The sequence below is a fragment of the Sardina pilchardus genome, chromosome 10, assembly GCF_963854185.1.
Source record: "Sardina pilchardus chromosome 10, fSarPil1.1, whole genome shotgun sequence".
Taxonomy (NCBI): Eukaryota; Metazoa; Chordata; class Actinopteri; order Clupeiformes; family Clupeidae; genus Sardina; species Sardina pilchardus.
Genome location: NC_085003.1, coordinates 7,904,825 through 7,918,172, shown reverse-complemented (window position 1 = coordinate 7,918,172; position 13,348 = coordinate 7,904,825). Strand labels below are relative to the sequence as shown.

General features: G+C 47.2%; 1 protein-coding gene across 1 annotated transcript in view; it reads right to left on the bottom strand.

Annotated features, from left to right (window-relative positions):
• LOC134094403 (A disintegrin and metalloproteinase with thrombospondin motifs 20) overlaps positions 1 to 12,570 on the bottom strand; it is an 83,966-nt gene extending 71,396 nt beyond the window's left edge. Inside the window, exons 1-6 of the mRNA XM_062547910.1 lie at positions 12,502 to 12,570; positions 11,866 to 12,218; positions 7,536 to 7,701; positions 5,191 to 5,213; positions 1,884 to 1,895; positions 1,357 to 1,374 (exon numbers count right to left, since the gene is read on the bottom strand). Coding sequence (XP_062403894.1) covers positions 1,357 to 1,374; positions 1,884 to 1,895; positions 5,191 to 5,213; positions 7,536 to 7,701; positions 11,866 to 12,218; positions 12,502 to 12,562 — 633 coding nt within the window. The 5' untranslated portion in view covers positions 12,563 to 12,570. The remainder of the gene's footprint in view (positions 1 to 1,356; positions 1,375 to 1,883; positions 1,896 to 5,190; positions 5,214 to 7,535; positions 7,702 to 11,865; positions 12,219 to 12,501) is intronic.
• Positions 12,571 to 13,348: the final 778 nt, after the last annotated feature.

Here is a 13,348-nt window from a genome sequence, read left to right as displayed (position 1 = left end):
TGAGTTGCGGTACATGAGTGCGCCGTGTGAAGCTATGCCCCAGTTCATGTGACTACAGAGCTAGAGGCCCAGACAGAGGGGTTTGGACTGGGGGTTCTTTTTTGGACGGCAGCAATTTGTAGCTAGAATGTACTGCTGTCGATAAATCTGTTTTGTGTTGCTACAAATATGGCTACATAACAACTGATATACACACATGCATTGCACGCACACACACATACACACACACACACACACACAAACACAAATAAACCTGCACCGCCATCAAAAACAAGGTCAGCAAGGTCTCTGGCACCAGGTCTCTGAGTCAAAGGTACTCCTCACCTGTCAGCACCTGTCAGCTTTGGCCACGTCTAGCCTCCTAACGTCCGCAGTGATGGAGTCACAAACATGCCTGGTCAACATACCCAGACAGCAGACACTGGCCTCCGCAGAGGCAGAAAATAGCCGCTGGAATGTGTCACAAGCATCCCCTCCACAAGCATCAACATGACAACTCGATGTATAATGGGGTGCCTATGCGCTTTGGATCGCGTCGGTCAGATGGGTTTTGTATTTATGGGGGATGAGTCAATGACAGTGCAATATAAACACTACGTAATTGCATTCTTCAGTCACTTGACTGGGCTGATGTGCATATACTGTAGCAGTGGGGATAGACAAGCTAATACTGATTCACATGATGCAGCACACCATGCCATCACGCCATGCAGTCATATGCCCTACACTGTAAAACTGACTTAAAGTATACTTCAAGTTACTCACACACACATATATTTGTACATGCATGTGTGTGTGTTTGTGTGTGTGTGTGTGTGTGTGTGTGTATATACAGTATGTGAGTACACATGTGTGTGCATGTTTCAGATACAAAACCATTCTTCCGGTAAGAGAAATTCGAAGTAGTGATAAGGTGTACACAACCATACAATGGTGGAGCCTGCATGAGTGGGAGAGATAGGCCTGAGTAGACAAAGTGGACAGAGGGTACGGAGGGGTGGGGGCAGGGCCATTCCCAGGGTGAGGGGGGTAGGACAGGCAAGGGTGGCCATGGAGACTGGCCAGCTGAAACACCCACAACTCTGCCAAGACGACAAGCTCTCACCAGGCACAGTGATAAGCAGCGCAGAGAGGGGTGTTAACACTCACACAAACACCCACACATATTCACTATCTGACACACATACAGAAATGCACATGTGCCTGTGAACACAACATATTCACACACACACACACACACACACACACACACACACACACACACACACACACACACACACACACACACACACACACACACACACACACACACACACACACACACACACACACACACACACACACACACACACACACACACACCGAACTATGGTTCTGACGGGCTGAGTAGAGGATAGATGAGGTGCTGGGACGAGCGCTGAGAGTCCTATAGAGCCCCTTGAGCTCAAGCTTTTAAAAATGCACAGGACCTATCTGACCGATTAGTGTCCATCAATCACTCTTGGCCTTACCTGCCAATCCCTGCCATTCACAATCACTCTGGATGGGGCTGACTTGTGCAGTGGACTTGTGAACTCCACTAATGTAAGACACATTTACAACTGAATTGAGGACATTTAAAGGATCATTTGCAGAAACCATCGTCAAAATGCGATTATAAGAGACAAAATAAGCTTATGCAGTGTTCATGATAGCGATGAATGCCTAAGTCAATGTAATTGATTTGTTATAAAGCATGAAAGTGGGTTAATCTAGCAGTTTAGCCTGTAGCTGCACAATAAAAATAGGCTTGAGTTCACATGCAACCATGCAATGCAATGAGTGATCTCAAACAAAGCAGAGGGAATCAAAGTCACAATCAGTGAGAGCTTCCATTCACCCACATGAAAGGGTAGCTAGCGGGCGGCAATTGGCCGACTCAGTAGTGGGTCGGACGACATGAGAGGGCATTTTCCATGTAAACAAACCCATTGATGGCGGCTTGCGGAGGCAGCAAAACGACTGCAGGCACCAAAGGTTCTCACAGACGTGGGCGCTCGGGAGATCTGGGAGTGCTGCGACGACAAATCGGACATCACGACCCGACGGAGGCCGCCACTGAACTGAAGCGATGACCTCCTACCTCTATTCTCATCCGAGCGGGCAGCCCCCTCGGAACATCTCATTAACGTTTGCACGCAAGCACACACGCTCCCCTCTGAGACCCAAACCCCCCACCCGCGAGCCGACAGAGGGAAGAATCTGCCCCTACAGTATGCTGCCGAGCTACCCCCATTTCATTATCAGAGTTTGAGTATGACATTGAGATCAGCGTGCCAGGCAGAGCAGAGATAACCCCCAGCCCGCTACATTAAGGGCCCTGGATCAGGGCTTTCAGGCCCACGGGCCCAGTTTTGCAGCAGACGCTTTTTAAAAAAAAAAAAAAAAAAAGCCCATGCTGGCTCAACGTGTGTGCTCCTGCTCTTAAAAAACGTAATCGGGCCCCTTGCAACACGTCGCAAGCAAACACTTATCGAAAACAGTGGCGGAGAACCACCCAAGACGTCTGCTGCTCACGGTCGGGGGGCCGCAGGAGTTGCACCACATCATGAAGCCACGGGCGGGCGAGAGAGCGAGACCTGATCCAGCACTTTCACGTCGAGTAAAAGCACAGGCTTGGCCTTGTGTCAAGAGCCAGCCACCAACCGCTGATGTGATTTGCATGGATATTGTCTCAGAGGAAGGAATATTTCCACAGATATTACGGATGTCAACCACATACCCGACACACAACAATTTTCCCACCGGCTTCCTTGGATTCACATTCCCACGGCCTTCATTTACATGTAAAAAGGCTCCTTGTCAACCAGAGTAGGAGAAGGGAGACAAATCCACCAGGTGTGAGATCCAGATTCAGAAGTCTACAGAATTAGCATTTGGTCGGCTCACTAGCATGCATAAACATTTCAGACATGCTTCAGTGCTTATGGGGAGGGGAGGGACTTTGGCATGGCACTGTTGACATTGAGAGGCAGAGAAGCAAAAACATGGCACCATACCCAACGCCACCGGCAATTACAGTCTGTGGAAACCATCCAGTCATGGAAGTATGAAAAACCTGCTGTTGCACATAGTTATGCATCGTTATTTTAATCTAAAGGACATCACATCTATACTGGGCCTAAGATATCTGCCTGTCAAGCCATACACGATCAAGTAACTCTCAATTTGTACTTGTAGTTCTACTCTTATTCTGTTCATAACATTTCCGTTGTAATATTCTTCTAATATGCACCAAATGTATTCAAGGGGATTTCATTAAAACTATGATGACTTGTCAACACATTGTACATTTGACAAACACCATTGTTCCTGCCATGTGGCCATACGTGATAACAAATGTGTAGCAATACTTTCCCCACTAGCACATGTTTCCTCTGTGAGCCATTTCATCCGTCACGAGTCAGCTCCTAAAAAATCACTTGCCACTAAAGACAACAATGGGTACATCTCAGCTTCATCATCCCGCCATGACAGATAGCACGCTTAAGCCCCGTCTCGCAGGAAGGGCCCGGAAGAACTGCCGCACGCCCCTCTACAAACCGTTATTACAGTTCGAACTCTTTCAACACCCCACTGCAGATGACAGCGCTCGGGAGAAAATGACTAACCCCTCCGCTGAAAGACTTCCAAAGCCGACAAGAGCACATGGTGAGGACAAGGACACCCATACATTACAGCTCTATACACCTCCAGTGAAGCTCAAGTAAGCCAATCTCAACCGTTTCCCAGCACACAGTTGGAAAAGAGCCGGCAACAGCGTCCTTGCAACACATTGCTCTATGTGAAATAACCGTGGAGATGGTGTGCTTTGCTCGATATTCAATCAACTGACAACTAGATCAAGTGCAGTGATACAATGTTTTTGAACACTGACAACAGCACTGAATCGTTACTATAAGAAAAGGTACACTACAGACTTTATTAGATAGGAATGTAGAGACATCAACAGTGTTTACATTGCTATACCATAACTGACGCCTGATGTGCCATCTCTTGATCAAAGGAGTGTGCAACTTTATGGGGTTTTAAGAAGGCACTAAAACATGTAATGTTTCAGAAGTAGTATTATCTAAGCTGGCACACTACCCTGCGATAGTGAGACCAACATTCAGTTCCACTTCACGGCATCTTGTTAGGTTCTCTCTGAAGTGGAAAACAAAACTTTGTCAAGCCCCACTCTGTTAAACGTCATCTACTCCACTTGGTCGAGACATCACAAAAAAAAAAAAACGCTGTGAAGCGCATGCTGAGGAGGCTGTAATATGAGCCCACATAACTTAACCATGAACCTTATCGCCATGCGACCGACGGTTATCTTCTTCGGGGAGATACACATTCTGTTTGTGTGCCTGTTGTACGGCCCCTTGACAAAACAGGGCCCTTTTCATCCTTGTCTTGTTTCAAAGGGCCTCTCTCAGAAGAGCAGAGCAAAAGGGAAAGAAAAAAAGGGGGAAAAAAAGGACTTCTTCCCCCTTCCCCTTCCAAATGGAGCAGCAACACAAATATCCTTCAGACATACACAGAGGAGAGCTACTGGCTGTGCCATGGAGGGGCGTTTCTGTGCTGTTCCGATGAACTGGGACATTTGGCAGGTTGAGTCGGCGAGCACTACCCCCCCGTCCGTCCCCAAACGGAGGTTCCCCTCCCAACACCTCCCCTTGTCTTCCCTTTCGCCTCTCTCTCTCTCTCTCTCTCTGCAATCAAATTCTGGCGGAGCAAACTTTGATTTAAGACAAGACTCCTCTTTCAGGCGACGGGGATGGTGGTGTCTGGGCGGGGGCCGCATAAAGGGGTGGATGGTAAGGACCCTGAGATCACGATCCCTGACAAAGGAGGCTTTTATGCCCCCGCTGTGTTCCCACTGATCAGTACCTGGGGACCGGCCAGAGGTGAGACGAGTCATTCTCCTTGAACTCCGCAGCCTCTCCAGCGGCCAAGCGAGCCTCTCGAGAGCGGAGACGAGGTGGTCAACGAGCGGAGGGCTTAGAGGCCTGGAGCGGCGGAGAGCCCTGGGTGACGGCAGAGGGCCTCCTCTGAATGAGGCGAGGCGAGGCGGGGGATGATGACGCATGCGCACTCTCTCAGCGCCTGGAGTGGAATTCCCTGGCTGGGAACGTCTCTCTCTCTTTCTCTCTCTTTCTCTCTCACTCTCTCTCTCTCTATCTCTCCCTCTCTCTCTTTCTCTCTCTCACTCTCTTACTCTCTCTCTCTCTCTCTCTCTCTCTCTCTGAGAGGGGGACAGCAGCATGTAAATCAGTCCCTCTCATCTCCTCGGGTGGTCCGGCGACACACAAAGAAACGCACAGTGGCAAACGCCGCTCCAAAACGCGGCCTTTTCCCATCCCCTCTCAGCCACGCCGCATGGAACCGGCCCTCTCCAACAAACACCCCATTGGAATAATTATAAACTCATTGAGATCTTAGCACACCATCTGGCACTCAATAAATATGAGGTAGAAAAAAAATATATTAATCATTATGGATGGTGAGCAGAAAAGCTCCATTGATTTGTGTTCCTGGTTTGTATTTTTTTGTTTTGTTTTGAGTTTTTTTCTCCCCCCCCCCCCCTCCTTTCCTTCTCTCCTTGGTGGCCAAGTATTGCACAAAGCATTACCCGCGCTGCAATTATGGGGCTAAGCAGTTCCATATTTAGGCCGGCTGGATCAGGCCTGGCCGGGGCTGCGTGTGGAGAGCGTGCCGGCCCGTGCCCTGCGCAGCTCCGCTGGGCCACCGGGTTCACCGGCTCACAGTCTACCGCCGCCGACTGGCATGGGCACAGCGCGCGCCCGCCTGGGTGGCAGACAGCGCAGAGACGAGAGAGAGGAAAATATCGTTTCGGCCACGCTGTGCCTGCGGGAGGAAACTGAGTGGGCATGGAGGAGGGAGAAAGTAAGGTAAACAGGAAGGAGGTCCATAATAAACAATGAGGTTTATCTGTCACCGTCTCAAAGTTTGAATGCATTACACCTCGGGACAGCAATTGGAGAACAATGTGGAGGGAAGGCATTAAGGAACAGCCTTTACAGATACATATCAATACTGGCTTGTGTGATACTGGGAAGACTGGTGGGGGTACTTTTATACGGTCCAACAAGAGCAACAGGACATGTGATAAGTGACATTTAAAGAACAGAGATGGTAGTCCATCAGGGTGTTTTAAATGGTCGGCACTGTGTAGAGTTGTATATCTTAATAAGGTGGGAGTTGTACTACAGGCAGGCATGTTGTGCCCAGTAAGAAAACCTAACCCCAGTGTCAGGGACAGTGTGCTGCCAACTACAGACGTTACCAGTCAGTCCATCCATATTGCAGTTGCGCAGTCCCTATCTGCCCATGAAAGCAGACACTTATCACTTCATCTGCCAAAGGGGTTTATCTGATAGGGTGTGAGAGTCGGGCCTGAGACACCTAGTGCTGCACCCAGACCAGTCTCGTTTAATCCTGCGCCATTGTGCGGCAGTTTGGGCCTTTGATGGTGGCTGCAGGTGTTATTCTTGTGGTTAGCTCTAAGTCAAGGCCTCAATTTGACACGTGCTTCACTCAGGGATTGTTGCACGACACCATTTTCATTCATTCAGTGCACCCAAATATTTGCTAGGTGAGAACTTCAGCTACAGCCGAGAAATATTTTGGGGAAGGTTGCTATGCAGACAAAGAATTCTTCAGTGGATGTGCTCATCAAAGCTCACAGCCAAGACTATGCATTCTAAACAGCTCCACCCACCCCCATACCAACCCACAGCGGCAGCATATTTCAAAAGCTTGGCCGAGACAATCAAGATGGTTTGTGCCACACACAGACTCTGGGGGCTGAATGGGGAAGCATATTAAGAAGGTATCAGTCCAACAGTGTGGGTCACTCAAACCACTCGAAACTCAAGGGCAAGACAATGGCCACAACTGGGCCACAATGGGGGAGTTCAGACTACAAGCAAATCGGGTGCCCTGCACATACAAGATTTATAGCGTCTACGACAAAGGCCGCCCACAAAGATCGCAGCGAGTGATTCTTTACACTTGTAGGAGGTGAACTTTGCAGGGTCACTTCTCTCTTTGTGCGGTCTCTCCAGTACCAAAAGGCCCAAGTCATAAAAATTCAAATGAAATGGGTGGATTCGAATACCACAGTTAATGCAGGGCTAACTTTTAAGAGACATTATTTTTGGTCTTTCTTCTCGGGGCAGGCTTTAAACGGTTTAGAAACACAGCTGTAAAATGCCAAACATTCTGGAACTGAATTTTCTTTCATTCTGCTCAGAATTACAATAACATTTCATAATAGGGCTCAAATTGTCTCGCTAGCCAGCGTGCCAAATGCTTAGAGCCTGCGAGGCTCAGCGGTTCATGCATTTCTCATTACCATTACACCAATAAACGGAACGGGGTCAGGTGAAGTGGTGAAAGAAATCTCGCCCTCCCACTGGCGTTTGGAGACAATGAATCGAAGCCGCAGGAGTTCGCTTTGGGGGGCGAGAGCGGGCCTCACTCCTTACCTGAAGCTGCGCAAGGTTTGGAGTCGCTACTGGCTGGGTCGCTCCTCTTCCTCTCGTGTTTGTACACGAGGTGAGGTTTGTTGTGCTCCTCTTCGTATTCTCCTCCATCTGCTTGTATCAGAGGCTCTAAGAAATACTCCCCATTGTGGGTCATAAACGTTCCAATCTAAAAGAGAGAACAAAAAATGCATGAGAATCAATGGCAAGTAAAAGTTCCAGTTATACAAAGACACAGTTTGGTCATGATATCTTCTGGAAAACAGAGCAAGAAAGGTGTTGATGTGCTTCATGGAAACAACGCTAATATCATGTTATAACAACACCGAGACTTTTCATGGACAGAACCTTACACAACAGACTGAACAAAGACAACTAGGATGTGTTCATAAGCCGGAACGGTCTTGCTGCATTTTCCATTGTGATGACAGTGTGAACATTATGTTCGTGTGCATACCTGCCCTTTGGCTGCAAAGAACTTTAAACACTGGCCAGTTAAATCCACAAGGCTCATGTTCATATAACTTTCCATGAAGGCATTCCATGGCCATAAAAATGACGGATCACCATCTGATTTTGAAGATCTAATCGTGGAAATATTGATTTCATTCATGTCAATCAATTTAAACAAAAACACTGTCTTTGCACTGGGAGGGTATCTGTCACTCTCTACAGCACCAAACAGCAATTACATCTGACACCAAGTTTTACGATCCAGTCCAACTATTTTATGGCTTTTTCCAATGGTGTAGATACAGACTACAACATCATTTTACCCTCCAGATGTCTAGCGCTGTGTCCTGGTGGATTGAGAAGTGTCTTTGAGACATGACATGTCGCTGTAAAAGTTATCAGATGACAGGAGGAGGCACTGGCCACCAGCAGAAGGCTAATATTGTTCCAGGGCCTGACAATTCCAAAAGCTCTCTTTAGTTCAACGTGAGCTCACTCATCACGCCACACAATGGTGTTTATGCGGTAATTTCATACGCACACTTGAACAGGATATTGCACGCTGGAATGTTATCTGCTTGAGCCTTTCTTTCCATGGCCACTGAGAACTGACAGAGATTTGTCAGTAATGTAAATCTGGGAGGACCCCTCGAGGGTGGGAAAAATGACATAATTCTGTATGTACAAACTTTTTCTTTTTTTCCACTGTGAGCAGGGGGTCCTCTTTTGGTGGAAAAACACACAGCTCTGATCACTGTACTGGTATTGAGGGCGTTGGGACTTGCATGTTTCAAAAGCACTGACAAAGTGACTGCTAATGCCTTGTTGGCATTGCATTTCATGTGGAAAAACCTTGAGTAAGGCTCTGCAAGGACGAGCAATGTCTGCAACTTAACCGGCACTGTATCAGGGCACGGAGTTTGGCACAGAATGAAAAGGCTATTTGGGCGCTCCGGCTACAATGTATCACTGCAAGCCACTGCACTGACCACACCGAACATCTGTACACAAGGCCATCAGCGAATATCTTGTCTGCGAGTTATGCCGAGGTGCAGACAGAGACTGTCAGCTGGTTGCGGAATGAAAGTCTCATTCTACATTCAGCCCACGACAGAGATAGAGGTACCACTGGATCAGTCATCCCCATGTACAATGTGTTAAAGACAACACTGTAGACCTGCACAATGTCTCCACATTACAGTGTATCTCCAGAGCCACTAGAGGACAATTCCACTTTTCTTGACAGTTTTCATAAAAATTCCATACAGAGTGTTCGGGAATGCATACTGTACATACTGCTCGACGCAGTACTGTATGTCAGTCACGGAATCCGAATATCTGCACCACGGCTGCTGTTCAATATTGGGTGCTGAAATGTGCTGGATGCGCCGGAGTTTAATAAGTGAGACTTCAGCTATGAGGACAGGCACAGGAATGCTTTTGTCCGATACACCAAGCAAAGCTGCAGACGTACAGTGAGTAGAGTGAGTACAGTGAGGCATAAATCTCCCTGGGCCATGTACTGTGCAAAGGTGTCTGGAGCTTGCACTTTACACAGCTATACATCACGCAGCGCTGTTTGCCCTCTTGCATTTTAACACATACACAACCACCCACCCACTCAGGCACACACACACACACACATACACACACACACACACACACATGTCTAACCCCAACCCTGCTGTCAAGTCTACGTTTTTATGCAGCCACTTGACATTTGGTCTGCAGGCCTTGGCAAACAGTTCAAGCACCATCAATGTTGAGACTGAGAGCCATAAGAACAACAACACGGCGCACAGAAACACCCCACAGAGAAACATCTGAAGAGGCTGAGAGACTCCCCTCCGCACATTAGCGGTCTACCGCTATTGCCTTAACAAATACCCCCCATCTGTGCGCTCACTGCAGCCTCCACTACTGTCTCCCTCTAGCTTCAACCCAGGGACTCCCACACCTCATACCTCCATACAACAAGATAGACAGCAGCACACAGTGTGCCGGGCTTGAGCCGGGGACAACCCCCCCCCCCCGGCGTTGTAAATCGCCGCATCCCCGACTGCAATAATACACCGAGCCGACTTGATTGGCTTTTCAGCTCCGTGTCGCTGACCCCTTGCTTTGAGGTTTCATCGGTGCGTAATGAGCTCATCAGAGTGAGATGAGCATGATCATTAAAGCCCAGGGTTTCACTGAGAGGCGCACGTTTACGACCCAGTAGCCTGGAGCAAGGGGAGGATACACTGTTTCCATTGTCCTGCCAATTCTACATGAGCGATCATACCGCTGAGATTTACTAACTAGAGCACTGACAGATCGGAGAGAGTACTGTAAGTCTTGTGCTGTCACTTCCTTACTTCCACTCCAGCAAAAGGAGATTAAGACACTTTCACATTCGTGTGCTTTGTAATTCATCCATTTTCAGTTTGAGTAATGGCAAGTCAAGATGTGATCAGATTCAGATATATGGAATATTTCAAGTTCACTAATGTTATGGAAGTATACCTGTAACACTAGTTAGTTGCTAACGCTAAACTTTGAAAAATAGGTCAGCGACAATCCAGATGTGGGTCAAAACCTTCAGATGGCCTACAGTTATGTCTTGGTGTCAATTCCTGGAGAGATACAGTATCACTAAAAGATGCATTGAAAGAAAACCAATACCATTCATGGATAAACACAGTGATAACAATGCATCCCCTGACCCTGGAAGACAATTACACATACAGTGCGCTACACAGCCACAACATTCACTCAGGACCATAGAGCTCCATGTCAATTCAGTATGAAGCAGATGCAGATGGTGTTTAAGCTCCCCTCACCATTTTGGTGAAAGGTATAACGGATAAATGTGGAGATGTTTACACAACATGACGAGTTGGGGGGGGGGGGGGTGGCCACTGGCCAGATTGGGAACCTGAAGCTCCTGCTATTTGTGCATTTAGAGCTCTGACACACTCTCTCGAGAGTCAAGACACATCTGCTTCCAAGACCCTATCCCTTGTAGACCCTCAAGCTAACTGGCACATATCTGAGATGTGTGTATGAGGCAACTGATCGTGAGAACAGACACTGCCATGGCTAGTGCTGAGTGTGGCAGGCAGGAGGGCAGACCTCACAGCTGCACTGACTGTCGACACTGCCATCCTGTTGTGAGCCAATCACCTTATCTTACCTATGACATCATTACTCTTGACACTATTCAACCGAAATCCAAATGATTCAAAAACACAACATCTGTTAGACCCTATAGCACAACAGACAACTTCTCAAATCTAACTGTCATTATACCACAGGTATGGCCAGTGTTTATTGATAAATCTAAATAAAATGGAGACATAAAGGTTTCCTGAAATGGGTCTGATATCTAGAATGGTTTTAGAAGCTTGACTCATTCAATCTGGCTCAAAGCAGTGGCAATTACTGGTAACTTGTCAACAGAATGTGTGCCAAGTTGGTCAACAACTGAGTTATTTAAGGCTTTCCTGGTAACATAAGACCTAGCACGCAAACTTATTTCAAGTCTGCGCTTAAGATCCATCTCAAATGACATATTACTAGCCTATTGCATGGAGCCTGCGGATACTGTAACGTCTGTAATAGGCTGATGACACAAGGCCAAATTCCAGAGTAGATATTTCAAGACCCGGTGTTTCTTGCTGAGTCTTTGGTGACTGACAACGCCGTGCCTACATGAGGATGAAGTCATCCTGCATAACTATGTAACTCGTGCACAACTGCCTGAACGTAGAGGTAATGTAGTGTAATGTGTAGATTCAAATTACAAGTATGTTATATTATGCATACAGGTTAGTCACTGAACGTAAATACTCGAAAGCGTAATGGTTATTGAATGGACTACAAACTTGTGTGTACTTACAAGACCAGTGCACAAACTGAAGACTGCTTGGAATTCCGTTTTGGAGTTGACATGTCCGCTGAAGAAACAGTGGCGCATATCATTGAAGTCTGTGTTGGAGTCGTTCCTGTGCTCCAGTCCTAAATGTGTCACGGTGTAAGAGGGAGCTATAAATCCCGAATCCGCCGTTAGGTTGAGATGGAATCGCTGTCCGAAGGCGTCTATTCTATAATGAGCCCTCAAACCCGTCAAGTCCGCATCCGTACTTCTGCGCTTCCGTTTGTAGTGTAGTTTATGAGGGAACGACTCTCCAAAATCGTTAATGCGGAGAGGGGTGATAATTTCATAAGATGACAGCTGTTTGATGAAACTTTCTGTAAGGGTAATGGAGAGGAATATGTCTGATTAGATGGGTTTATGCAACGCTTGCATTTTTTCATACACGACATTTAGTTTATAACAATGATATTTTACATATAGCTTAATCTAGGCTACTGCTTGACACAAAGACATACTTCAGCTAACATACTCTTCTTCCAGACATCTTCCTTTACTGACATCTTTCGACAGCGCCATCACCACCGCTTAAGAGCATTTTCACTGAATGAATACCTTATTTCTGCTAGATATAGTCTCATGAATCATAAGAACACTTACCTTGCTTAGGATGCAATTGGTATGTTCGCGAGTTTCGGACGAGTGCTGATAGATGCCACATTAGTCCAACCAGCCAGATTGCAAACTGCATGATTTCCTAAGCGGAGAAAGCACGGCTCTTGCTCCACAGAAGTACCCTCTGAAGCGGCTCTCCCCCTCCTTTCCCCGGCTTGTCAGCAGCAGCAGGTCGTAAGATCTGCGAAGGCACTCTGCACCACTACTCTTGCAAAGTGCACTGGCCTCATCGCATTACTAAACGTGCGTAAAACGGTCCCCTGTGAACACGTACTATTTACAATACATTCCAAAGAAATGGTGTCTATGCGCGCTACGTGTATGCAAAAGAGGGATCGGTGCCAACTAAACTTTTCTTTGGCCATCTGTAGGACACCCCTACCCCCCACCTCCACCGCACTCCAAGTCCTCGCCAACATCAGACAGGGAACGCCCCTACGCCGCTGAACCAATCGCAAGTTGTGTCTCGTCCACCTCACACACTGAACTGTGACAGAGTTTTTGTGAGTAGTTATGACCCAAACTCACAAAAGTTGTTGTACGCCTGGAAGCCGTCGAAATGACCTAGTACGGTTGAGCATAGTAGTCTACGGTGAAAAACACTCTTCGTTAACGGTAGGTGAGAATGTGGATAGGCTAAAATAACATAAAAGAGCTGTACAACCTCAGATGTAGGTTACTGCGTAATGTGTTCTGCACCACGCGCATGGAATACATGGAAGCCAACATTTTAGACATTTTGGACCTACTTAATTCAACTAAAGTTATTGCAGGAAATATATTCTAATCTGATCTAGACTCTCCAGCATGAAGGCTAGTTGGTGGACTGCAC